Here is a 27,146-nt window from a genome sequence, read left to right as displayed (position 1 = left end):
TTTTATCCTGGCACCACCTTTAACTGGGTTTACTTCTGGTTTGCACCAGTATAACTAAACAGAAAATCAGACAAGTAGCTTGAACGAATAAATCTCCTTCCCTCTCCCCCATGAATGATCCTCCATGCAGAGATTAAAGTACTGCATATACTGAATAAATGAACATTCAATGCCATCTGCTGGGGTATACAAAAGTATGCAATACTAGGCTCAAAGAACCAGAGCAACAAATGCAAAGAGAGTGTTTAGGCAGAAACTTGCTTCTTTCAAAACACAGATGTAAGGGAGGGTTGTGGGATCCTGGCTGTCCTTTATACCCTTCTGCCCTGGGATACAATTCCTGGACAAGAAGTAGTTCTGGCTTTAATTCTCTCCTTAGCACAAAAGTGTTTCAGTGCAAAATTATCCCTTTCTTCTAAGCAGTACAGCATGATGTAATTATTTGTTATTGATTGGTCTTGATAGAAGGACTTTCATGCTCTACTTTTGAAATCAGGCCATTATGTAGCCAGAGATGCAAGATTGTGAGGTTACAGGCAGCCTAAGAAAGGATTGAAACAGTCCAGAACAAGAACACATACTGGGCAAGGTCATACCATGGCTGTTTTGCACCAAGGAGTCACTGGATTAAATGCGTAAATCGGGTTATGCGCAGAGCTTGGGAGTCTGTGCCCACCAGCTCTTTGGCTCTGTAGCTCATGCCTTCCTGGCAGACAGGCACCACTGAGAACAGTTTATAGCCTGAGAGCTGGAGTGTTCTCAGTTTGGGCATTGTCTTCTGCTACTAAAAGAACAAAACATGTTTCTATTCGCAGAGGGATTTCCAGACCAGGAGTCCCACAGCTCTCACAGTTCTGCATCAAGAAGCAAAACTCAGGGGAGAGAGAGGAGTGGAAGCACATCCTTCTTTGGGTGTTTTTGGTGGGCGGGCTTAGACATGCTCATGGTCATGAATCCCATTTCCACACAGCTACTTCCTCATGCATTGCATAGGTCCACAAACTCATGGGTGGACCTGCTTCATGTCCTTTTTTCAGTATCTCTAAAATGCTGTAAATAAATACTCTAAAATCTGTGGCTGGCAGATTTTTATTCCTTATATATTAGCTACTGTATAGTTTACTACAGAATGGGACCTGCTGAGAGTTTTTCTCCATTTCATACAGAAAACAGAACTATTCCTGCTAACACCTATCATTCTGTAAGTACCACATGTTCTTCCTAAAATTTTACTTTTCTTTCACTTCCTGATGTATATTAATATTATCTTGGCTATAATACTAACAAAAAATGCAATCATCACTGGTTTTTAATGCAAAATAAGACACGAAAATTGTGAAATATAGTTGAGAACTTCTAGTTTGTTTTAGTGGGATCTAGACTGGAGAAGTGACTCACTCACTCACCAATTCTCCATTTATGGGCTGAATCTAAAATACACCTTTATCATAAGATCAGGTGAAAATAACAGGAGTCAAGCTGAACAAGTATGTCAGTCATAAACCTCAAGGTTAAATATGTAAGTGATACAAATGAAAGCTGAAAAGCAAACAGTACACACTTCAATGTCTTTCTATTTGTATCTGAAAGCTGGGCTTGAGTTTCAGTTCAGGTGTATAAGAGTGTAAATACCTTTTAAATCACAGAAAGATGAAAATAAAGCACAGGTCTGTGTTCAATAAGCAAGTTGGGCAAATAAAGGATGACTAAAGAAGTTTGATGTAATCACTACTTTGACTGCTTCAGACTTCACAGAAAGATTAATAACAATCAGATGCAATATGGGATTAATACTAAATAGAAGGCAGCAACAGCACAAAGAAGAATGGGGAAAGAATGGTCAGGAGAATATTTACTTATGCTAAGACACTTAGGGAATTATTTAAGAAATTTCTGAGACATTAATTAATTATCTTTGGGAATTCTCCAATAAGTCCTGAATTCCTAAAAGGATGGAAAAGAACAGTGGTAACCACAATTTCTTCCAAGAAAGAAAGCAAATCCTAGGACTTATTTGGTACCTGGAGAGATTATTAACCATAGTCAATCTGAAAGCATCTTATGGAAAAAATAGGTCTGATTATGTAAAGAATTGTTAATGTGAACCTGAAGAACATCTCATCAACTCCTTAAACTAAAAGTAATTTCCTTTTCAATAGCTATATGAATACCATAATGAGAAAGAAAACAGTAAATGAGATATATCTTGATTTTTGTTAGGCTTCTGATATTTTCCAGAAGAGTCTCACAAGTAGACACCTGGAAACCTGGTTTAGGTGAAAATGCATGAAGTGTTTGCAAAACTGATTGAAAAAATACCCACTCTCAGCCTAGCTGACAGTAGTCTGCTACTGAACTGGAAATAGTTGTGCAGAGAAGAGCCTGAAAACCCAGGTACCCTGCAGGGGTCTGTCTAGGCTGTGGTGACGTTTTTATGTACTGTCATAACCTCACCCTGCAACATACTGTAAAGAACACTTCTTGGAGGTCTGCCTCAAGTTGTAACAAAGGTGTGTACAACTTGGAGAGAGTTCACAGGAAAGTAACACTGGGAATATGAGATTCAAAATCTTTTAAGTTGGTTGACAACTCAGGAAAGCTTTAAAGAAGCATATTTGCTTAGTGAGAAGACTAAAAGAAAATATAATTATAGGCATTAGCATCATAAAAGTTGAAATAAAGTGGGTAGTAATCTTTTTTTTTAGTGTCTTTGGAGGTTTAAATAGGTTTAAATTTTGGCACTCAAGAGAAAAAAGCATGAACTGAAAGGGCAGTTAACTGATAGAAGAAGATACGTCAGGAAGCTATTGAGTCCCATCAGTAATGAGAATAAAACAAACATCAGGGAATAAATTTTCAGAATAAAATAAATTTGAGAATAAAGAAAACATCAAAGAAGATCCAAGTTCATGGATGCACCTTGTTGGTAACACGATATTACTTCCAGAGGCATGGGGTACCCTCAGCTGAGCTCCCTTGGCAGCAACCTCAGCTCTGTGCTGAAGGAAGCCAGCAGTTATGTTCCAGTGAGTAACCAGTGAGGATGAAGGGTGGGGCAGCACTCCAGAACATAATCTGGAACAAACCTATACAAGTGTATAGACACATCCAGAGACATCCTGAGTCACTCTCAGCACCATATTTCCATGGATTCCACTGTTTCTTATGTACTCGTTATCACATTCACTTGGACTGCACATTTGCTAGCACAAATCCCCCAAAACACTGTATGTTTTTATTTTGAAGTGTGACATTTTTGATGAGCTAGTTAATATATTCTTGCAAGCAACATATGTAAACAGTCAGTACAATACAAATACCACATGGATAATATTATAATAAAAGATACCGTTTCAAAAGTCTGCAATGATCATATAATTAAGCACCCTCATTATATTTTCAAGAGCAGAGAGGCAAAATTCAGAGAGATATTTAAACTGTCTCCAAAATGGCTATTTTAGGAATCTAAATTAAAAATATGGATCCTCAAACCACTTCCTCAACTACTTTCCAACCCTTCAGTTTCCATCAGAAAATTTCCCATGCACCAAAATGTCTGGTTATGGCAATCATATATTTCCACACTGAAATTAATCTTGAATTTAAAGTTATTTGTATTATCTCTATATCTCTTCTTCTGTCCAGAGCAAGTACTTTACAATGAAGGGCAAGAGTGACTTACAGTTTTCCTCCAAGTTATCTGAGGAGGAAGATGAGTACGAGACTGTAAGTTCTTCCATGCTGGAGGCCATTCATTCTTTGAGAATCCTTCCTGCCAAACCTCTACAAGAATCTGAATATGCAGGTAACATTTTCTGTCTGTGGAAACTGAGCAAAACCTAGTGTTATATAGGAACAGTACAGACTTGGAGTTTTCAGTCCAGACTTATTTTTTAAATTCAATGGTTTGACTGGAAAATAACACTGGTAGGCAGAAACATGAGAAGAGCTTTGTCTGCTTCTTCATATTCAACAGTTACCTTGATTTTCATTAGATTATGCTTAATTAATAATTACACACTCTTTTTTAAATTTTAATATCACCTTCACAGGATAAATTCTATTATCCCATTCCACATGGAATGTGCAAAAAACCGGCTGATCAAACCTATAACCATTTCAGAAAAGCTCACTGCTATTTAAGCCTAGAAACCTTTAAGATGGAAAACATACTAAAGAACACACTAAACTTTCCTCCAGATGATTATGTAGTATTCCTTCTAATGGTGTTCTCTGATGCTTTAAATAGCAGTAATAAGCAATTACTTTGAGAGTATTTCTCAAGCATTCTTAACCTTGTAAGGTAGCTGCATTAATCACCTTTTGGTTTACTAAAGCCATTCTAAATCACATTTAATGCCTAAACATACAGAGCCAATTAATATGCTGTTTATGGAAGTGAAATCTCATCATAGCTGTGCATTTCTCCAACCCATTATAAATACTCTGGAGGTTTTAAATCATTAAAAAACTGGGGGAGAGTCCTAGATAAGAAAGACTGGAAACCATAAACCAAAAATATCTGAAAATACAGGATCAATATATCTATGAAAGCTTGCTCCAGTTCACATCAAAGTCAGCAAAGACATTTTCTGCTGATTTTTTTGTGAAAGTTTGTTTGATGGCTTTTAAAGTGAGTAAGTTTATCAGTGTGTGAAAGGATCACAATCAGTCTGGACAACCAGATATTCTACATTCTATTCCAAGACTAATTTGTCCATTTACCTTGGAAATCTGAAGTGAATTCCAAATACAGTTTTTATCTTGGTTAGTAGTAAAAACTTCCAGTTAGCAATCAGAAGCTTTTGTTGTTTATGTAAGACTGTCATAAAATAGCCAAAAGACATAGTTTTTGTTTTGTGATTTCAGATAAAGCACATTAAACAAAAAGCTGGTTTTTGCCTGTCTATTATCCCCAGTAACTATATTGTGGCAAGATACAGGAGTGAGGAAAGGACTGAAAATGTATTTCAAAAGGGTAAAATTCAATGCTAACATTTTTGTCATCTTTTCTAGATAAATACCAGTGCCCTTGAGATGTAAAATTAATGACTGACACATGCTAGCATACAACCTGTGCATTTCTTTTTGATAGCTATGGATGCAGATTTTATTAAAAGCTAAAGTAAAAATTAAAATACTCCCTAGAGAATAAAACCCCTACAACCCTCACAAAACCAGAACAGCACAACAGCATTGACAAGAGCAAAGGTCCAAATGAAAAACAAATTCAGTAATCTAACCACAGTTAAGGTCAAATGTCTGCCTTAACTGTTTACCAGCTTAGGAAGCCTTTTTTTTTTAACCACAGTGAGCAGGTTAACCATAAAGCTATCACCAGGGTCATGCTATGTCCTCAATACAGCTGCTAAAATGGTGTTTAAGTTCTGAAAAAAAAAATAAAATACCATAAAAATGGGAAGACCTGACCTTAAAACCAAATTTTAAACATTAAAAGCCCTTCTTCTTCAAACATCATATAACTGAATTACTCAGGCTTGATTTTTCTTCCTCTTTTGCAGATAAACGTTGCTTAAGGCCTTCAGGTAGCACTTCCCCAACAAGCGAGAACCCATCTCAGCCCCTTCAATACTCAACTGTAAGTAAAGACACCAAACCTTATTCACAAACACATTTCCCTTTTCTCTAATATCCCCCAAAGTGCAGTCTATTTAAAGTCTTAGACACATCCCATTCATTTGCACCAGGCCAGCCAAGTTCCTGGAGCTGTTCCTGTTTCACTTTGCACAGATGCCCTCGCCTCTTGCTTTCACTCGTTGACTGCTGGGGTTCTGCTAAGTCTTAGAGGCATCCAGTCAGGAGCAGCACTTTTCTACTGCCATAGCTTCAAGAAGGGTGGCTAACATCACATCTTTATTTTGGTTTATTAACAGATTCATACATTTGATCCAGAGGGGAGAAGAGTGCCAAATGTAAGAGGTATAATAAAAAAAAAAGTACCCATTTCTGCAAAAAAAAAAATAGTAATTGCTACTTCCATATTTACCTTTTGTACATAGGCAGAGATTACACATGATAGAATAGAGATGGTTTTCAGAGCAGCAGCTGCTTTCCAAGACAATCATCCTGCAAATTTTGCAGTACTGTTTCAACTATCTGACACTGAAGTAATTCTTTACAGAAGGAGATATACTTTATCTCAGGAGCTCCCTGTTCCTACAGGGGGAGGAAAAAAAGCCCTTCAGTTTAAATATCAGATTTTCCTTTTCACTGTATTATAAGGACATAAGGAGCAGGGAGAATCCTATGTCTCCTAAACTCTTCCACTAGAAGGTTGAAAGATCCCTGCTATGCTTTACTTGTAATAATGTCAGGCTTTTTCACTCCCTATCCTTCTCAGACTTTTTGCATAAATATATATCATAAAGAATAATATAATAACTATTTTTTAATAGTAATACCAACTTTAGCAATTCGCACTAGAGATTTACATCCTAGGGTAACTATCTACAGAGGCTGTCTGACAATGTTCACCTACTAGAATATGTTAATTGTGTGGTACATCACCTAGCATATATTTTTTCTCTGCTGCTTTACCTTTAACCCTAACTTTGCTTCAAAATCCTTTAATTCCAAGTCAAAAATGTACCTTTAATTTTTGTTCTGTTTTGTTTCTTGTGGTGAAATCAGAGACAGACTATTTGATGCTTCAAGAACTTAATGCAGTGTCCAAATATTAAATCCTCTGATTGACAGTTTTACTCAATTGCAAGATCATTTTCAAAGTAGGTTTCTATACACTTTTTTAGTATTTGATTTACTTTGGATGTAGCAGTACATCATGAAGTCAGCTACTGAAGGATTAAATATCTGATTAGCTTTGAAATGAAATAGTATTTTTTATCTTACCATTTTCAAATCTTTGAACCATAAGGTGATATGGTCAAAAAGACTGCAATTGCCAAGCCAAGAAAATATGATCCCTTTGTGTTTGCTGTAACAGCTGATTTTCAGAAATTATTATAATTTGATCAGCCAGAAAAATAACTCAAAGAATTCCATGCAAAACAGCTTTTGCTTTTTTCTCCTCTTATTTCATACTATAATGAAAACATAGAGACAAATAATTCCTACAGATGATGAGAAAGTAAGCACTATATAGTTTGAAAATGAAAGGTTAGATTGATTCTTGTGAGCAAATCCCCAGGCAGCCTGGAAAGAAGCTGAATTGAGATAAATTCGAGTAAACCAGATTCAAAATCTGCAGAAATCATAGGCAAGGACAGTTTGTCAGTTTATGTAAAGCTTCGAATTCCACCAGGATTTAGTAGGTTTGATTTACATGTCTCCATGTGATGTGTGCTGATGTGAAGATGAACCAAAGCCAGTGCAGGAAGGTAAATTAAACTCTGGAGTTTGAGAATGCAACTGATACATAATTTTAGCCATTCCTGAGTGAACAGTGTTTATAGAGGACAATATAATTTTTAGATAATAACCACACTGTTTTTAAATATAACCTTACATTTTTTCTTATGTCCCATGCTATTAAGTGGCCTTGCCACAAGATGGCATGAATAGCACAGAAGACTTTTAGCCAGAGGTATTTTCTAGAAATGTTAAACGTTTAAGGAATCATTATTTTATTCAGAGCAATTTGTTATGGTTTATTTGAAGGAGAGCTTGAGATCTCCTTTGCATCTCCTTTGCATTAGTTAGGATTTCAGCATGTAGAATTTAGAAAAATATTTTCAATATCAAAATATAGTGAAAATAAAGTAAGATTTTTTTTATTAGCAAGATGTTAATTTAAATAATCAGACATATTTTGGTATATTTGAAAAAAAATAGATTTGACTACATAGGTTTACAGTATTTTTATATATTTCTATACAAAAATAAAAACAGACAAAAAATGCATCCCTAACTTGATAAGCATATATATATGTGTATATAAAGTCTCTGAAGAATATTTAAATTTATAATACCAGAATAAATTTTATAAATATATATAAAATATTTATATTTTTTATTTTATTTTTTTATTTTATATATATTTATATATATATATATTAAATATATATAAAATATATTTATATTATAAATATAAATAAAAGTTTCATTCTGAAAGCCAGAGCAGAGTTCTGGAGGTAGAGCCAGGGAAGGGCAAGGAATGGAGTTGGACTGCCCATAATAATAACAACAATACCAGAATAAAACTGTAACTTCATTTATGAATTCTATGGGTAGCACTCTACTAAGAATTATTAATAATTATTTTTAGGAGGAGGAAGGAAAATACATGGATACCAGGTAAGCAGAATCTCTCATCAATTAAAATTTTTACAGGTTATTTTGCCAATTAATAGACTTTTAAATGCAGGCTGCCATTTTGCTAGCACTAACTAAAGGATGAGAGAACTCCTGTCTGCAGTCCTACATTATCTCCCTCACCTGCATTCACAGCTCATGAGGATGTCTTTTATTCCTCAGTGATTTTAAAACAGCATGTTAAAGCATGATGCTTTATTCTGTAGAGCACATAAACCCTTTGACTCTTGACACAGGCATGTCTACTTAATCTAAACTCTTCACATTTCTCTCTAGTAAACTAAGGGGAAGAAGAGCTTACAGAGATTTTTGTTTTCTCTCTTTTCCAGGAGCCTACGCCTCCCCCACGGTAAGATCACATCAGAGATCACTTACCTGTGGTCCCCAGGGAAGTCAGTGCTAATGAATGCTCCCATCCATCTGTACTGCTCATGGTAATGAGGTGGTTGGAAGTGAGCCAGCATCCTTTCACTGCTGGCTCTCTTTGGACTTACAGGTTCTGATACGGAATTCAGGAGAACAAAACATGAGCTCTAAGTGTTCATAGCAGGAGCTCAGGCCTGCATCTTCAAAACCAAGCTGGTTGTGCCTATGGACAAGTCAAAAGCCTAGAAATATTGAATCTGGTTCAATCCAGATATAAATTGCTGAGAAAAAAAAAATATTCCATCAATTTGATTGGTGCCTTAGGCTCTGTTCACTGTGACAATATTGACTTCATTCTCACTTAAATCAATTTGCCAGCACTTTTTGCTATACATCTAAATCATGTATAGAAATCAACTGGAATATTTCCACTTCCTCCCACAGAAGATAGACCAAGCTCTATTCCACAAATATATTTTTCTATGATATGCCCAAAAATAAAAATTAATCATTTCTTGATTTTGTCAACCTCAAATAATAACTACTATGATTAAAAAAAAAAAACCTTTCTAAAGGTCATCTAGGAATGACAAATTTATTCCTCCATGCCTACACTCACTGCCCTAAAATCTATAAAGAATTTTAAAATATGATTAGCATTACATGTTCAGATTTGATTCTAAAACATATGAAATGCCATAGAAGGGCAGTATAATTTCACAAATTCAAAACTGTAATAGTGCAGGAATTCTCAATCCTCATTCTCAATCCATTATTCTACAAAACTTCACTATTTGTTTCTGTTTGTATTGTGGTGGCCAGAATGGTTCTTAATTCTCTCACCTGACTTAATTTGGGTATGTAGTCTGCAAACACTCAAGGCTCCCTCCCCAGGAGCCCACCACTGAAGGCAGTTCTGCCAGGTACCATGGATGCACCTCCAGTTTTGCCCAACAAACCTCTCCATGCTACAGCTTCCAGCTGGAGCTGGGTTGTGACTGCCTGGTCTCAGAGCATGAACACGGCATGCCCGCATCTGCCAGAAAACACCAGGCCCAGGTTACCTGTGAGATTTCTGGGATGAAGCACATTTTTTCCTGTGTGTCTGAAACTGCAGTGTGTTCCCTGGTTGGACCACATACACAGCCATACCCACCCAGAAATATCCACACTGCAGAGCTGTACTTGGCACACCCTCGTGAGGCACACAAAAGCAGTATTAAGTGCCACACAACATGGCGCAGTAATGTCTTGCAAATGTAGAATATTATCCAATATTACTGTTGCTACTGAAGGGCCCTGAAGAGCTCCTGGACCTGAGCTTGGCTCAGCACAAATACATTGAAATACTCTCAGAAAATTCCAGTCTCTTACTTCTAGAACTTCCACTTACTCCCTGCAACCCCTTTATTCCCTAATAGCTCTTTAAGTTCTTTGACTTCTCTAGGCCTCTGAAGATGCTGCCAAAGCAGTATCAGCCCCTTCCTCCAGAGCCAAGAATAAGCAGCCAGGTCTTTCACAAGAGGAACATGCTCAGCCAAGATCCCACCTTTCCAATATCAGCAAAAGTCACAAGGTACAGTACATTCCTCATCTTCGTTCCCTGAGAATCAAAACACTCTCCCTGGTCAAACCACAAGATTTTACTTCCATTACACCTCTGCTTTTATTTAAGAAAGTCATTCTTCAGACAGCTGTGAATAATTGAGAGAAGTAGTATTTAGTGTAATGTGACACTGGCATTTTTTTTAAAAAAAGAACTGACAAAATAACGGTAAAGAAGTAAAGGAGCAGAAAAGTAGACAGTACTTGCATGAATACTTTGTTTAAAGTTTGTCCTATTTTTTTCTTTAACAACATTTACCGGTTTTGCAACCACTTTTAAGTAGAAAAATGCAATTTACTTAGGACAAGTAAATGGGGAAAGATGAGGAAATACACTGACTGCACCGGAGATACAGAAATACACTCCACATCCCAAGGACATTACATTCAGCAAAAGAAATGACTCATCTGTAGCCAGAAGTCTGGCTTCAGCCCAGGAGACCGATGAATCCAGACTACAAATCACTTCTTGTCCTTTCCATCTTGCACTCCTCAGTCACACAACACCCATGGTCATTCAGCATCCTGACATGGCAGTGAGGATGAGCCTCCTGAAGCACAAACCACTTGTGTCCAGCTGTATGACCCAGCACATGTTTATGCCAGGTTATGTCTGATTGCTTTTTCCACACAACATGTACATGGTCAGATGAGCACATACCTACCCTGCTCACTGCCACATAACCAGAAGTGCATGTGCTCTTGCTGTGTGACCAAAATGCACATTCATAACGGGGGACAGTGTTGGACACATGCCAGGAAGAGGAAAGACACAAATCCAGAGCCTACAGGGTATGATGCTCAAACGATTCTTGACAAAAACCTATAACAACCAGAAGCTGTGTCAATTTTGTCCATCCTTCCTTAAATGACTTCAATTTCAGCTCAGCAGGATGGAATTTTACTTCATTTTACAGAGATCACTACAAATCCCTCGGGAAAAATAAGCTTATAAACCAAGGAAATAATCTTTTCCTTAAAGTTAAGTATATACTTAATGAGTGAGCTCTTATTCTGGGTTGTTGGGGTGGGTTTTCTTTCCTGAAGGTGCTTAAGTTTTCTCATGGATTAGGTTCCAAATGCTGTTGGTTGCTAAGACATTTTATTAATATGAAGTAGCTTCATATTCAGATGCAAGACCGGACATAGAGCCGCAAAGTTCCAAATACCACGACTGATCCCCTCCCTTGGTAGGGCAGCACATAGATTGAAAGCATTGTGAGAAATGTAATAATCCATGGTGCCAGCAGACATCAGAATGTAGAGCACTTGCATTTGAAAGGTCCTATTATAAAGCCAAATTCTGCGATATAAATACATGTCAAGTCTATTGTACTAGGGGTTTTTATCACATGAGTGAGACAGAAATGGCACAGAATAAGACCATGCATGATCTGGGAAGGCACTCAAGAAATTTCACACACAAGCACTTCGCTCAAAATATTTCTCAGCCATCTTCAGTCCACTTACAGCTTTGTAAGAAGAAAACATACATATGAGCTGCAGAGGGAAGGAGTATGGCACTACAGCTTACAGTCCTTTGCTAGACTGTAAGCAAAGCTGTCCAACCACAGATGTGATGTAGCAGGGCAAGTCCTGTTTTCCAACAAGATTTGGAAGACACATAAAATTTAACACATCATTATTTATACACTCTATAAATAGCTTCATAAAAAAAAATAAGGAGTTGCAGGATCCTGGAATGTATCTTGGAAGCTTTGGTATGACTTAAACTTTTACATGCCCGTGGTAAGCAGGCCATGCAAGGGGCATGTCCCTTGGAGGTGGAGGCCAACCCTGCCACCACACCTTTAATGTCACTGAACTTCACCATGCACCCAGTATGCTGAATATGGGCTTTCACACTCTAAGCAAAGGCCCTGGAGACCAAGCTAACAAATCGCAGAAGCTAACACAAAAGCAACTATCCAAACACAAAACAGTTCCTCTCCTTTCTCCTAGCCTTCCGGAAACTTTCTTCAAACAGATCATTCCCAAATTTCTTGCCTCGGGCCTCCATGCTGATTGATATTTTCAGCACAGACGTGAGAAAGAGAGACCTTGTCACTGTTGAAAAATAGCTCCCAGGGCTTCCTATATCAGATCTTCCTTTTGTATTCTGACTGATTTAGCAAAATTTCTCACTGTCATATTTTATCAGTCCAGGAGATAGGCTAAACAGGAACCAAATCTCAGAGCCTTCCAAAAACTACAAGATGCTTATTCACACCTTATGTTGCTAAATAACTGGTAAAATCTGGTCCCCTCTTTTATTATGATACATGCTGCTAAAAAGCATAAGCTTGCATTATAACCAGAACATCTAACAAAAGATGCCAGACTCAATACTTGGTCTATTTTTGGAGGGAGAATATTTCCTTACCAGGAAAGGATGATATTCCTGTTATCAGGCATATCAGGAGAAGGCAGAAAAATACCTTAACACCTACTTAATCAGGACCATGAGGAACATTCTCCACTCATCTTTCCCTAGTTTGCACCTCTTTCCTCTACACTTTCCATTCTGCCTCTGTGAGTGTTTCATTTTTGAAACTCTTCAGTCTTCAAGGAACTTACTTCCATTTATAGCTGACTCTGAAGTGTGTAATAAGACCTTTTGGCATGAGATGAAAAGTGTTGAAGTTGATACTCCTCTTTTTCCCCTCCTCCCAGTATAAATCCTTAACAAAGTTGTCTTTTACCATAATGAACTCAGTGGACGCTATTCTTTTTTTAAGGAAGTCCAAGATACTTCTCCTGAAAATAATTCATGTAAAAAAATAACCAGCCTCTGAACTTCTCTAGCAGTAACAAAATCCTTCCCTTGTCAAGGGCTGTTAGTTTTCAGTGATGATGTAAGCAAAGTACTTAAGTACTCAAAGTGATTTTTATTTTAACATAATTAAATGGTTTGCATATTATTCTTTCTTTTCCAGACACTCATCTGTTAAGGAATCAAATAAAGTAAGTATTCATCTTTGTATATATTAGGACCATAAAAGCCAAACACATTCCATGGCTACACAGCCCCTCTTGCAATAGTATTTTAGCCTATTAGGTAAAAAATACTGTAAGAATTATATTAGCTTTGGGTCATAAAAGTGTCCATCTTTAATGTGTGTTGCAATTTCAATACTGCTACTTTCTGAATGGGGTAAGTTCCTGAATTTGTTTGCAGAAATAAAAACACAGGTACAGTGCAAAACCACCCGTCCAACTACCCACATAAAAGCACCTCTCATAACTGCCTGATGTGGGTGCCCCTGAAGAGGAGCAGCAGGAGACACTCTCCTTCAGACAAACAGAGCTTCCACATACATTTTCACAAGCAGAAAACTGAAATCAAAAGGTCAATAGAAGAGTGTAGTAGCATTAATGTAATATAAATTCTTCAAATATAAGATGACCCATTTCAATACAAAACAAAAATGGGGTGGTTTTAAATTCAGTTTTAACGCCACCTGCTATCCCCCAGCTCCCTTCTCCCTCTCCTTCCTATTTCTGCTCAGACCAGTGAAGTAAAGCAGAGGAAATGGTTTTAGCAATAAAGGAATTTAGTTCTGACAAGTGTTTTCCCATAAAACTTAAGAGATACAGTCCCTACAAACATGCAGACTGTTAAAGAATGTTTGGAAAATTTGGAGAGAGGTTATAATTTATAGCATCTTGTGCTTCTTACTGAATGTTTTAGTTCCTGCACTAATGTGTTCCTACTGAATTGATTTTAATTTTTTTTCTCATTAAAAGGAACAGAAGAAAGGAAACTATGATAGTTAATTCAAACTGTTTCCTTCCACAGCAGGTTGTAGCACAAATCTATAGACTATTCGAGATCTAACTTTTAAATACATTGAGTTTTCCTTCTCTGCAGCTCTGACTGCAAGGCTGCCCCAAACTTCACTCCTCTCAGGGTTAAAAACTCTTTTAGTTTGAAAGATGGTTACAAAAACATGGTTTGATAGTAATATTGTAATTAACACATAATGTTAAAAAAATGATATATTGGTAAGAAAGATAATATTTTAACAAAAAAAACTTTGTCTTTTCCTGGATACTGACTCATTACAAACCAAAAACCCTCCCAAGAAAAAGAAATATCTTACAGCTGTAACTAATATTTCTGGATGGACACTGTACAGCTGCACAGACATCTCAGGTTTTAACTGGCTCTTAGTTAGGAGAAATATTGTGTCTTTCATGACATGGAAAAGATAAAATTTAATTTTGATCACTTCTCATTCATATAGATATGATGACCTAAAAAGTTTCAGTGTGCCCTTGTCAGGGTTCCAGATACTGAAGAGTAGGTCAATAGGTTTGAGAGAAGGACTGCCCTTCACCATAACCTAGACAGGCTGCAGGAAAGGGTACTGAGGAGTCTCTTGAAACTGGAAAGGACAAAGGAAAAATCCTGCCCAAGAATGAACTAAACCCTCTGCTCACCTCAGAAGGACCTGGAGACTGAGGCTGAACATGAGCCACTAGTGATGGCCTTGATGGCCGTAAAAGCCAACAGCATATCAAGCTGTGTCAACAGAAGCACTGCCAAGAGATCAAGGGAAGAGACTATTCCCCTTTACTCATCACTCATTAGACAACACCTGGAGTACTGCTCAAGGCTGAAGCTGACAGAGGGGAGAGGGTCAGCACAGGGTCACCAGGACAGCCAGGGCATGCAGTGCCTGCCCTGTGAAATGAGGCTGGTAGGGCTGGGCTCTCTCCCAGAGAGGGGACAGCCCTGGGAGAACCCAACAGCTGCCAGGCAGTGTCTGAGAGATGTTTGTCAAGAAGGCAGAGCATGGCGCTCTACGGAGTGCACAATGGAAGTACAAGAGGCAACCATCTTGAAATGATGAAGGTTTCAACCAGAAATAGGGAAGAAAAATTAATTATGAGGGTATTGGAAGAGGTTTCCCAGAGAGGCTGTGAAATCTGCATTCTGGGAGGTTTGCAAGACCCAGCTGGTCAAAGCTCTGAGACCCCAGGTCTCATCTCACAGTTCTCTGTGCTTTAAGCAGGAGCTCAGGTTAGGATCTGCCTAGGTCTTGTCCAGCCTGAATGAGACTTCAAATTACTAAGTAATAGGTAAACATTATCGGGGAAGTAACTTATAAGGAAGGCTCAAAGTGCAACGTCTACAAAGAATAAACTGTTCTTCTCTTTAATATTTATGTATTATAGTCTTAGAGGCATCAAATTAACAAACAAAGTAATTGCTATTCCCACCATTTTGCTCTGTGAATCAAAATAATACAGAAATACAGTGAAAGTTTAGGAGTCAAACTCTGGTCCTTAGAAAACTATCATTCTTATTTTTAACATAATATGCTGAATTAAGACTCTCCACACAGTGATTTTGAATGAAATATCTGCCATGACAGTAAAAATAATTGTACTGTCAGTTAAGGTTCCTGAAAAGAAGTGACTGATTTTAATCTCTGGATAGTATCTCTCCAGTCAACCATAATCAATCTCTTGATTTAACACAAGATCAAGGAAGGAAAACCATATTGTAAGTTAAACTGACACACAATAGTCATCACGAAATGGTGATCTTTGTAGTAAACCATATGTTCACTTACACCCCTAAAAAGTTCAATTCTGATTGTTGCTAGTAGACTGAGACCAATATTCAGCCCTATTTTTTGACAAAGTGATCAGTTATTAATGATTGAATGTCTATAAATTATTTTAAAACTGGCAGGTAGTTGGGTCTGTTGGGGTAAATTCAAGTTACAAATCCAAAGAAAAATATTTACTGTTTTATCATTTTATATAGGCACCTGGAAGAGAGCAAGGTCAGTATTCAATCATATGATAATAATTTGTTGTCTTTTCTTTGTATTCCAAAACTAAAATAGTCCATCATTAAAATTCTAACTGAAGCAAGAGACATCCCCCAGGTATACATCTGCTGAGAATGGAGAGAGTTAGAGAGACCTCAACAGTTGCTTATGAGCAGCAGAAAAAGGAAACTTAACTTGGTCTTAGCTACAGCTATTTGGGGAGCCAGGTATCACATTTGTCCTAAGCAAATGTCTTAAGGTTTTGGGGAAAATAAGAGGGTTGTGCCTAAAAAACTGAGAGAAGGATATCCAAAAGAGATCTGCACAGAGGACATCACCCTTCTCTCAATCTTGGTGCTCTACCATTATTTGAGGGTGAGAATTTTTAAAGTTTTTTAAAAGCTTTAGGCTTTTAAAGCTAAAAAAAAAATTAAAACCTCCCATGTTTTAAAAACATGTCAATTCTTTAGATGTACATACAGCTTTGAAAAAATGGCTTAAACCACTCGCTGTGTCCACATGCATGAAGGTCCATAAGAAATGTTACTCCAAAATATTTTGAAGACAGATACAGGTTACATGGCTTTTATGCTGTTTACACTTTGTGTTAGTGAGTTCATAATTTCCTCTGGCATTTCCTTTTGTGGATTAAGGCATCATCTCCTGATTTTCAGCAAGAACTATTATCGACTGCATTAATAAATTCAATGCCTATCCTGTCCTATAAAAAGGATTTATGAACTCTCCACATACTTCAAGTTCAGCATTCTACATTATTTACTATTATCTTAAGCCATATTTGGCATCGGCAATCACTGTAATGTCCCCCATGTAACATTCAGTACTAGTCTAAATGTTTCCCACTGAAATCATTACCTGACTCATTCAAGCCAGACTGATTACAGCCCTTCAAGGTTTTCTATTGAACTGCCTCACCCTTGTGTATGAATGTACTTAATTTATTTCACAGTAGTTGCTAGATACTGTCAGTTACACTGAATAGGAAATAATAAGTTCTTATCCTTTTTACTACTAGTTAAAAGTTTGAGGAAGAAACCTGAGCTATCTTTTCAAGCACAACAGCATCCTCCTGAAGCCAGGTAGGAATATAAGAATTTCATGAGTTTTTTACATGGATGCTTAAAGGACTAAATATTCTGCTCTAGAAAATTATACTTCACTATGCAATAACATCAAGATGATACCACTTCCTGATGCCATGCAGTGATATATTATGTTTTGCCCTGATGTATGACAAGAAATATCTTTGGGAATTGCTTTCAAGCTATTGTATTGCAAAGCCAATTTTTATCTTTAACAGCATGCTGCTGTATTACATTTCTGCTGGCTATTTCTGTGATAGGGAGTTAAATATACTGTATAAAGAAGACTTGCTATCGCCAGCATCAGCATTTCCTCTCCCCCTCATTTTCTATTTTTATTTACAAAAAGATACACACCTGGCTATTCAAAGGCCAATTATTCTTCCATAGAAATCTGCCATAGTTAGTCCTATTTTGCTTTTCTAACCTACACAAGTCTTTCTTTTCTAAATGTCTTTGATCTATTTCTCCTGAAATATGCAACAAAAGCCAGAATATAGGAGACAGCATAGGAAGTATATGAATGATCTAACATCTTTCAAACACAGAATCTCTCTGTAGCATTTTTACAATAATGGCGTTTCTCCAAGATAAAATTATTGTATGGAGTAAATATGATCATATTTGTGACCCCTAGTATTCTGTTTCTTCTGTGCTCCTGTTATGTGAAGTTATTTGGTCAACGCTCTTCCCAGTGTAACACAAAATACTAACTGAGCACTCCAGGAGCAATCTAGAAAATACAGAACAGGCAGGGAAGAACTGCTCCCTGGGTCTGCCTATAGAGGCACTGGAATATCAGCTGAAATTAGCAGGAACAAAAGCAAACTATGCTTCACTACACACGCAGTTAAAATGTGGAACTCTTATGGAGAGTGAAAAAAAAAAAAAAATGTTAACAACTTGAAAAGAGGCTTGTGAAAATAAGGGAGAGAAATCTGTCAAAAGACACTTGAATACAAAATTACCACCCAAAACCTGGGAAGGTCCAAAGCTACCATCAGTTAAAGGAAGGGGTATTCTGGGGAAGCACAACAATCCATCACTTTCTAATTTGACTCTTACACTGCCACTGAAGAAATACTTTTCTGACATTACTTTGATTCATGCTTTTTCCTAGCCCTCTATCTACGTGGAGCTCTAAAAACATTTGCAGCTCAGGTTAAGAACCAGAGATTGCTTTGAAAGCCAAACTAAACATGGAAAAATAAGCGTAAGAAACAGATTCAGGTTCATATGCTTGCATGTCTGCAGAGGATTTTCAATACACTTCCTACTGTCCTTAACCACATAGCATACTTTTACTCTCCTGTAACTGCCTCTGCAAATGCCCTTTTTTATCAAAAGAACAAACCCCTAAGCTGTGCCAAGAACCTATGAGTGCATAATACAAACTTATGGTAAAGCAAATACCACCAGAAAGAACATATGGACTGCATTATTTGTTCAGATCAAGTAGGATTCAAATTAACTTTGGTCACTGCCAGGCTAAACAAGCCCATCTCCCCTAGTTTTGTTTCACAGGCCCTAGCTCCCAGATTCTGGTGGGCTCCCTCCATTGAGCTGCTTCCTTCTTGTCCTGGGGTGCAATTCCAAACACTCTTCTCTGGATTCCTACTAAAAACCGTTTTTTACATAATCCGTAAAGCTCATCTAGGTCTCTGTTTGCTGCTGCCACTTCAGACACTTCCTACCATCCCTACCAGGGCCCTTGATAATTCAGGCTCTCTGGGACGGCAGAGTATCCTTTTCCCTGTCAATTCCTTGCCCTCCTGAAGCAACAGGGAGAGAACAAACAAGTAGCCCTTCTCCTGCTACCCTACAATTGCCTTTAAAGTCTGTATTTGGCTTAAAAAAGATATTTAAGAATATTAATTTTATTAATATTATTTCTTGACAAGCTGTTGTTAGCTTCCATCTCAAGCCAGACTTAATACGTAAGCATTGCAAGAGAATTTTACCCTTCTTGTCCCACAGCTTAAGACACCAGAAAAAAAAAAGATCTGCAAAACATACCACAGCACAGCTCACATAACAACTATGGCCCTAGCAGTGGGGGTCTCCTTAAAAAAAAAAAAATTCTGGGGATAGCCACTAAAAATGCAATGTGAACAAAAATGCTAAAATCATGATCCAATAAGCTGAACAGTAACAATATTGCCATTTTGACAACTCAAAGTGATTGCAGAAACAAAAGGTCGATGTCTGGTCCCAGGCCCTTTGAACAGTGGTTTCATTACTGAACAGACTGATTGCCTGCTGAAGATCATGGCTGTTTCTGTCTACTGCTAGGCAGCGGATCTTGTGTTTAAAAACAAATGCAATGCAGTTATTAACCAGAATATGGTACAAATATGAATGGAACAGTAAAATGCAACGAAACACCATTTTCTTCCTCTGTAAAAGAAAGTCTTCCAAGTAAAATTCGATATTGTGATACGCTACCATACTGGCTTAACAATAAATGACTGATAAAGTATGAACAGATAAAGCACAATGAAATACCACCCTGACAAACACACCTGTCCTCTGGTGACAGTAACCAGGAGAAGATGGAAGCCAATGATAACCACATTCTTCTTGTTTAAATGGGACACTGGGTCATTTCTCCCACAGCACTGCATGAAACAAACAAAACTGTTTTCTGTTATACAGAAGAATCTGATGGTTTTTATCTTCAATTAACAATTTTTCTCCATGTCACATATCTGAAATTACAGGTTGATCCTTACATTGAAAGGAAGCCCTTGCTTTTTCTCAGGCTGTTTTCTGCTGCATCTCGGATCAGTCAGCCCAAAGCCTTCCATATTACACGACTTGTGTCCCTGACCCAACCCCTGCACTCCTCAGCTCCACAGAGACCTGGCCTAGCTAGTAAAGGGCAGCCCTAACCTACAGACAGCAAAATCACATTTACTTCAGGAGAAGGGTTTCAGCTATTCCAGGCCCCTGTATGGAGCAGGGGCACACAGCCAAAGACCAACACCTTCTCCTTACTGCGAGAGCAACCTCATGCTTCGGTCCTGAATTTGTTCATTGAAACAAGTTGCAGAGCAGACTGAAATCCATCAGCATGGCAGAACTTCTGAATCCTTTGAGGTTTCAACAGCTTGGTAGAAACAATGCTTGCTGGCAATGGAATAATGAGAGGCTTTAATATGATCCAACATAACAGCAAACCAGGATGCAAACACGAATAAAATAAGCTCAAAGGTGAAAATAGAACAGAATGAACCATTATCCTTGCTCCATATTTAGTATTTTATTTAGCATTTGCTGTTTTATTAACAGTTTATTATTTTGCTATGTGCACAATAGCCTGTCAGATTGAAGTCAATTAGAAACCATCAGGAAACTAATGTGCTAAATCTCTGGGGGCATTAATCTGAAATCACTGATGCTGCATTAGCACAAGACCACGCATAACTGACAGCCCTGAATTTTAAAGGTTAATACCACAATACTCTACTTCTAACTAAAAGTACTCTTCTCAAAATTACTTAGTAAAACATAGTGTGAAATTAAATTATAACTTTAAAGAACGCAACTTTTTTCCTTCTGCATTTACTTTTACAGGTTCCACATCAAGTGTAGATAATTTGACAGTAAAGAAGCCACCACCTCCGACACCATATGCAGCATGCAAAAATAAATCAAAACATTTGCTTGCAGAACAGGAAATGCAATCTCTTACCCAACCCACTGAAAAGGTAAAGACCAGCTTTGCTTCATAAAAAGACAAGTTTTTAGGAAACAGGATTAACACTCTATGGCACCACCCCTGACCCCCTCTGAAAGATGTAGGTATTCAGTGCCCTTGAGAAAGTCCAATATGTGCTCTCGAAACCATGGATAAGAATTTAAATGTCTAATTTGATTAACACTTCCTAATCAGACTTCTCAATATAGATGCACTACCATTATATACTGTGCTGAATGTGCTTTAAATGAAGATTAAATACAATCTGGTTTTGCTTCTGCCAGTTGTTAATTTCTGTACACTGATTATGCTATCTTAAAATTAAGGATTTAAACAAATGTGAATGGTACATTGGGGAATATGATCGCCATAAAGCAGAGAAGATACTGTTACAGAAAAACGTTGTAAGTACCATTTGTCTCAAAATTGGGGATGTAAACTCTTGGCGGAAAATTTCTGTAAACTGTCCACAATGGCTTACAAGTTTTGTTGTGAACTAACCATACAATCCATAATTTAAATCTGTATCATATAGGATGAGACATTCTTGGTTAGAGATTGTTCAAAGAAGTCAAAGGCTGAACCATATGTTTTGGTTGTTTATTATGGAAGGAGAGTATACAACATTAAAGTACGTTTTCTGGAAGACAGCCAACAATACGCACTGGGAACAGGGCTCAGAGGAGAGAGTGTAAGTAAAATCCCATCTGTTGTTATAGTCTATAGCTTTTATGTTGGACTTCACAAGTTCTTAATAGCAAATATTAGTTACAAACTCTCCCACATAACAAACTTGGTGTTTCATTACAGTTTCTTTTACATTACAGTTTCTTTCAAGTATGTCTCAAGTTTCAAGAAGCTTCAACATAATAATTTAAAACCAAATTTGGCATACCATGCTCAAATTCAGATTTAAATCAAGGTTAAAATTTCCTAAGTACTTACAATACTTCTACCTACTGTAAGTAACACCTGCAAAGTAAAAGGGAAAGAGAAGTTCTGCCTTTTCAGGTATACATATTATTTTAGCATATTTTTAAACTTGTGATAGTTTAAGCAGGCATTTTCAAATATATACAACTCCACAAATATATACAACTCCACAACTCCACCAGCAGGACCTGGTGCTGTGAAGCATAGGACAAGTTTTCATGGATATTCAGAAGCAATTAAAGCATGTGAGTCCCCAGCAATCAGTCTTTCAGATATGGTAAACTTCAATTAGAAAATTCCTTTAGACTAGTGATGCCTTTTTATGCAATTAAATTCAATTATAGTCATGATAGGAGTCTAATTCTTACTCTACATATATGGTTAAATAATAAACACTGTATCTGCAAGTCTCTCACACAAGAAAAAATAAAACATTAAAACTGATAGTAGACTCTATAAAAATGTGATAATTGCAAAATAAAAAAGCCAAGCAAACAAAAAAACCAAAACAACAAAAAAACAAACCAAAACAAAAAACCCAAACAAGAAAACCCCCCTAAAACTCGTAAGAATGCTCAGCTGCAGAGCAAAAAAGCAAAGCAACAACCTCCTATGGGTTATTAGTTATGTAAATCACTGACACAAATCCAACTCTGGTGAAGCAGCAGACTCTGTAGCTGAATCATCAATTATATCCTTTTCATGAACACCAGTACTTTTCAGAACTTACCTTTTGTATAGATAGACTTTAAAGAGCCTGAAATCACAAATGACCCAGGCTGATTTAAGGCATTTGATGGGTCCAAAATTTATATTAGAATTTTTATTAGAAAATATGGATTTCACAAGATAAACAATGTTTACTGGCAAGTTGATCTTCAGAGACAGTGGTTTAATGACAAAGGCGGGAAAAAGTCCTTCATTATTCAAGCGCAGTGAAACAGTTTTGGAAGCTGAATGGCAGCACAAAACAAGAAGTGTCCTGCAGGTACCATCATCCTGGTGCTGCTGTAGTGACCATCAGTCTTCTGTAAAGCACTGGCAGCATTTCTCAACTGAACCTCCCAGATGATTTCCTGGAATTTAAGTACGATTTTGGAAAAAGCAAGTTTAGTTTTCCATGGTTCTTACATTGTTTAGTCTTCCTGTAATGGCTCTAATACAAATAGGGTCAGAACAGAAACAATGACAGAAATAAGGCACGCTACAGCATGATGTAGTATATGAGTCTGTTCTACACTACAGAATAAAGACATAGAACTAAATTTTCATCATGTTAACAGCTTTAACAATTAAGGTAACTGGAAAATTACTTGAACAGTACATGAACAATTTTTACTGAACTGAAAGGAAGGAGAACACAATCCCTCCCATCTCAGGAAATACCAAAATATATTACTTTATTGTTTGTTCCAACTTCTGCACAGACAGTACGCATCTTAAACAGTGGGTCTGGACTGACAAGTCAAATTGCAAAGTAACAACTCCAAAATAAGGATTCCAAGCATCTAGTTAACAACACACAGTCCATCCAAGACTTGGCTCTACAAGGCCAAATCACGACTCCTTACCTTATGCCACCTTCTTTGAGGATTCTTTAACTCAAACCTTCCCATAGATCAAGCATGACAGAAAAAAAATCAGAATTGCCTTGCTGGTCAACTAAGTGCTGTGCCAGGAATCACAAACATGGCAATCTTCCACTCCCATGTATTATTCTCAGCAGTAGACATGAAAATAGAACTGGGCACAAAGGACATGTGCAGTAATGAACAATCATTGCTCAGAAAAGCTTCCTCCATCTCAGGCAGTCTCAAAGGATTCCCCAAAAAGGCTCGCTCTTGAAAACCTGTCACCTCAATTTTTGCAGCTCATCTAAGTTTTCTTTCCAAAGAAGGTGGAAACACTTTGTAAGGCTGTGAATTACAGCAAATTGCTGCCTGTAATTTTCCAGTACCTGTTAAAATGCTTTCCAGAGCACTCTGCATTGTCCCTCCACAGGGATTACCTTTGTTACACCACATTTTGCAGTGCAGCCAGACCTAGCTGCTCTATCAAGACTAGCTGAATATTCCCTCTTCACCAGCCAAAGAGAAAGAAACCTAAATGCCAACAAGTATGTGCAGACCTATTACATTTCTCCCCAGTTGGTGATTCTATTCAGGGGTTTGGTCTTAACAGATTTTCTGCAGTATGTTTTCACTTTTGAATTAGTCTATTTTCATCCATTAAAAACATGTTTTTCCTTACGCATAAATATAATTATTCTAAGTTTTCCCTACCTTATTGCAACTTTTGATTTTTACTAAACAGCATACAGGTTGCTAACATATTGTATCATCAAATAAGATTATTAATTAACAGGTTTTTTTTAAATGTATTTAACTCTCATGAGTGCTTCTATCACAAGCTCTCATGTAGCCCTATAAGGCCATAAGGGGGAAAAAAAAGGGGTTGATCATCAGATTTTTATGGTAAAAGTAACTGAAGTTCCATGCAGCTAAATTAGTATCAAATTCTAATATAATAAATAGAAGGAAAAGGGAAAAAAAAAATGAAAATCACTTACTCTCTTAGTGGAGGTACAACTTTTGCTAGCTATTTAGCCATAGATGTTCACACCTGCGTATGTATTTAACATACTATACTGAGCTTTCTAAAGGCCAAATTACATAAAGCTATAATGATCAGATCTCCAAATGAGGCATACATGGAATTCAGGAATTTACATTCAAAACTGCTACCCTGAGCACCCTTTACTTGGCTGTTGCCTTCCTCTATTCCAGACAATTTCACTATTAAAGATGCAGAGATCCCCGTAACACTGCCTTTTTTCATGTGCATAGTTCTTTTGAAGATGATGAAATACAAGCCTTCACATTTAAAGCTGATCATGAAAAAAAATTTAATTTTTTATCGCCTCTTCAAAATTAGCTCTGCCACAAATAAAATACATGTTTTTAGCATGTCTGTAGAATCAGTCTCAACTCCCAACGCAGTAACTGAAAATGAAAGGCAGAAGTAGGCTCCTCTTCAACTTGGTGCCTGCTCTACAAAGTTTAGCACAGCCCAATGTGTATCTCTGGATCTTCCTGTTCCAGCCACAGACACTTTCTCCATCCTCACCACTACATTTGCAGCTACCTTTCATCTTCAAACTATCAGTCATACCAGTCACACCATTTCACTGGATTCATTTCCATATGAGCCACATGGATTAGCTCCACCTACCTTCAGCAGCCACCATCCAAGCGTATTAGGGAGCACTTCCACAATGCCTCCCACTGACAGTAGTTATGTCAAAAGTTACTGCCAGGAAAAGAGGCACAACAAACAGCCAGTACCTTCAACTGAGAGAGATGTTTACAACATATGCATCTTGTGCCTAGCTTAAATGACAGCTCAGGGATGAATGGTCTCATTCAGAATGCGCAACATAGCCCAAAGTTATACCACCTTCCGAAAACAATTTAGAACTACACCTTTCACAAGCAATCCTTGAGACCCTATTCCCATCTCCCCAGAACAGTCTGGAGACCTGCAGATAGGAAATTCCTATGAACAGCAGAGATTGGCTGACCTTTTAACTTCCCAACCAACAGAAAACATTAGAAAACAGGAAAAGAACTGGTGCTGGTAAAGAGTTAATTAAGAATAAAAAAAGTAAGGATTACTTTCATACAGCATGAAATACAGACCACTTTTGACTCAGTTTTCAGCAGCAGCAGTGACTTTGAACATAAGCAAAGACAAAACAACAAAGTAGAACAAATGCATATGAGTAAAAATTATCAAAACCAAACTTTAAAAAATTACCATACTGGCTTTGAGATCAAATAATTTTCATCTTAATACAAGAACAGTTTCATCAACTCACACATTTAATCAGATTCTGTTGTTATAAATTAGGTGTGAATCAGGTAGGGGTGACAGACACTACCATGAGACACCACCAGGTGTACAATGAAGATCCATGCTCAGAGTAAATGTTATAGAAGTACGTGATAAGTATTACTGTCAAAGCAAGCTTTCATTACTGTGTGCGGTTCTGGTGGTTAAATACCAATGAGCCTAGAGAACAGCTCAAGAGGAAAACACTGATGAGAGCTCTGTGGTGTGATGAGAGCTTAGAAGTTACACACAGGGAAGAGAACTATTTAAACTGAAGGACTGCTAACCATTGGAATGGGATGTTTCCAGAGGACAGATGAGAATAAACACCTTGGATAGCTTTCTGTTGCTCTTTGATCAGATCAGCAACCTTGAACCAGACCTTTATCACTTTAGGAGTTGCTTGGAGGATGTCATTTTTTGGGGTGTGAGAGAAAAAGATGCTTCTTGTTCCATACTTCAAAAGGATTCTATAGCAACTGTCTCAATAAACTGAATGGGAAAATAAAGCATACATTTAATAAGGTACATTGAAATGTGCAGTGTAAAATATCATGTAAGTGAAACTCATGGCAGGAAAAAGTTGGTAAGAATTTATAGTTGCTTCATTGTTTCAAGATCTATCATCACATCTGGCATCACAAGCTGTTATAGGTAATACTGCATTATCAGGGCTTAGACATGCTCCCTTTTTGCCCACAGGAGCTAGTTGCTTTGTCCTGCACAAGATACAGACACAAAAAAGAAATAGTAGGACCAAAATATGGTGCTTCTCCTTTTAGAATTGCTTTCATCTAATTCCATGCGAAATATTACCTATTTTTTAATACTGTTATTTGCAAGTCTTCTAATGTTATAGATTAAACCATCTAGCAATTTCATTTTCAGTCACTGATTACTATCTTCCCCCCCCCAGCAGAAATTTAATTCTGTGGAAGAGATCATTGACTTCTACAAATCCGTTCCCATAACACTCATTGACGGAAAGGATCAGTCACGAAACCACAGAGAACAATGCTACCTCACACATCCATTCCAGCCATCCTGATGTGTTCTGCCTTATTGTCAATGATTCATCTGTATAGATATAAATAGAACAGTTATTTAAATGTCTCAAGAATCAGATGAGCCTTCTGAGCAAGGAGCTCCCCATAATATAATGAAGCATTCTACAGATCTACTCCATTTTTTGATTGTTGCATTTTCACTTTGAGGATAAAAGTAAAGAATATGTCAATGTATTAATTCCCAAGAAGGTGTTGAGGACGACTCCTGGTATCTTGAGAATGACTGACCAATTTGCTTATCTTGCACTCTACCATCTAACTTAAGATGAAAATGAAACTCGCCGTTGCTTACCTAAATGTCACTGAAACTCTGCTAAGTAACAACACCTAATAAAGTATACCACAGTCATTAAATAAATATTCTTGCTTTTAAAAATATACATGAAACACTGCATGTCAGAGT

At 37.3% G+C, this 27,146-nt stretch overlaps 1 protein-coding gene across 1 annotated transcript; it reads left to right on the top strand.

Moving 5' to 3' along the window:
• Positions 1–705: 705 nt before the first annotated feature.
• CLNK (cytokine dependent hematopoietic cell linker) lies at positions 706–27,130 on the top strand. Its single transcript, XM_032108954.1, has 15 exons — positions 706–1,201; positions 3,646–3,805; positions 5,523–5,599; positions 5,895–5,940; positions 8,246–8,274; positions 8,622–8,641; positions 10,106–10,234; positions 13,200–13,227; positions 16,043–16,061; positions 17,086–17,149; positions 18,273–18,313; positions 20,729–20,862; positions 21,179–21,256; positions 21,388–21,543; positions 26,596–27,130. The coding sequence occupies exons 1-15, from the start codon at positions 1,130–1,132 to the stop codon at positions 26,722–26,724; spliced, it is 1,182 nt and encodes a 393-aa protein (XP_031964845.1). The 5' UTR covers positions 706–1,129; the 3' UTR covers positions 26,725–27,130.
• The last annotated feature ends 16 nt before the right edge of the window (positions 27,131–27,146 follow it).

This window comes from Corvus moneduloides, chromosome 5, assembly GCF_009650955.1.
Source record: "Corvus moneduloides isolate bCorMon1 chromosome 5, bCorMon1.pri, whole genome shotgun sequence".
NCBI lineage: Eukaryota > Metazoa > Chordata > Aves > Passeriformes > Corvidae > Corvus > Corvus moneduloides.
Note: the sequence above shows the minus strand (reverse complement) of the source record. Positions and strands in the feature narration are given on the sequence as shown.

Excerpts from the sequence above, each read along its gene's own strand:
- CLNK (XM_032108954.1), top strand. The coding sequence starts at position 1,130 with ATGGGACCTGCTGAGAGTTTTTCTCCATTTCATACAGAAAACAGAACT. Across the intron at positions 5,600-5,894 it reads AGCCCCTTCAATACTCAACT|ATTCATACATTTGATCCAGA; the intron begins GTAAGTAAAGAC and ends GTTTATTAACAG. Across the intron at positions 17,150-18,272 it reads CAGCATCCTCCTGAAGCCAG|CCCTCTATCTACGTGGAGCT; the intron begins GTAGGAATATAA and ends GCTTTTTCCTAG.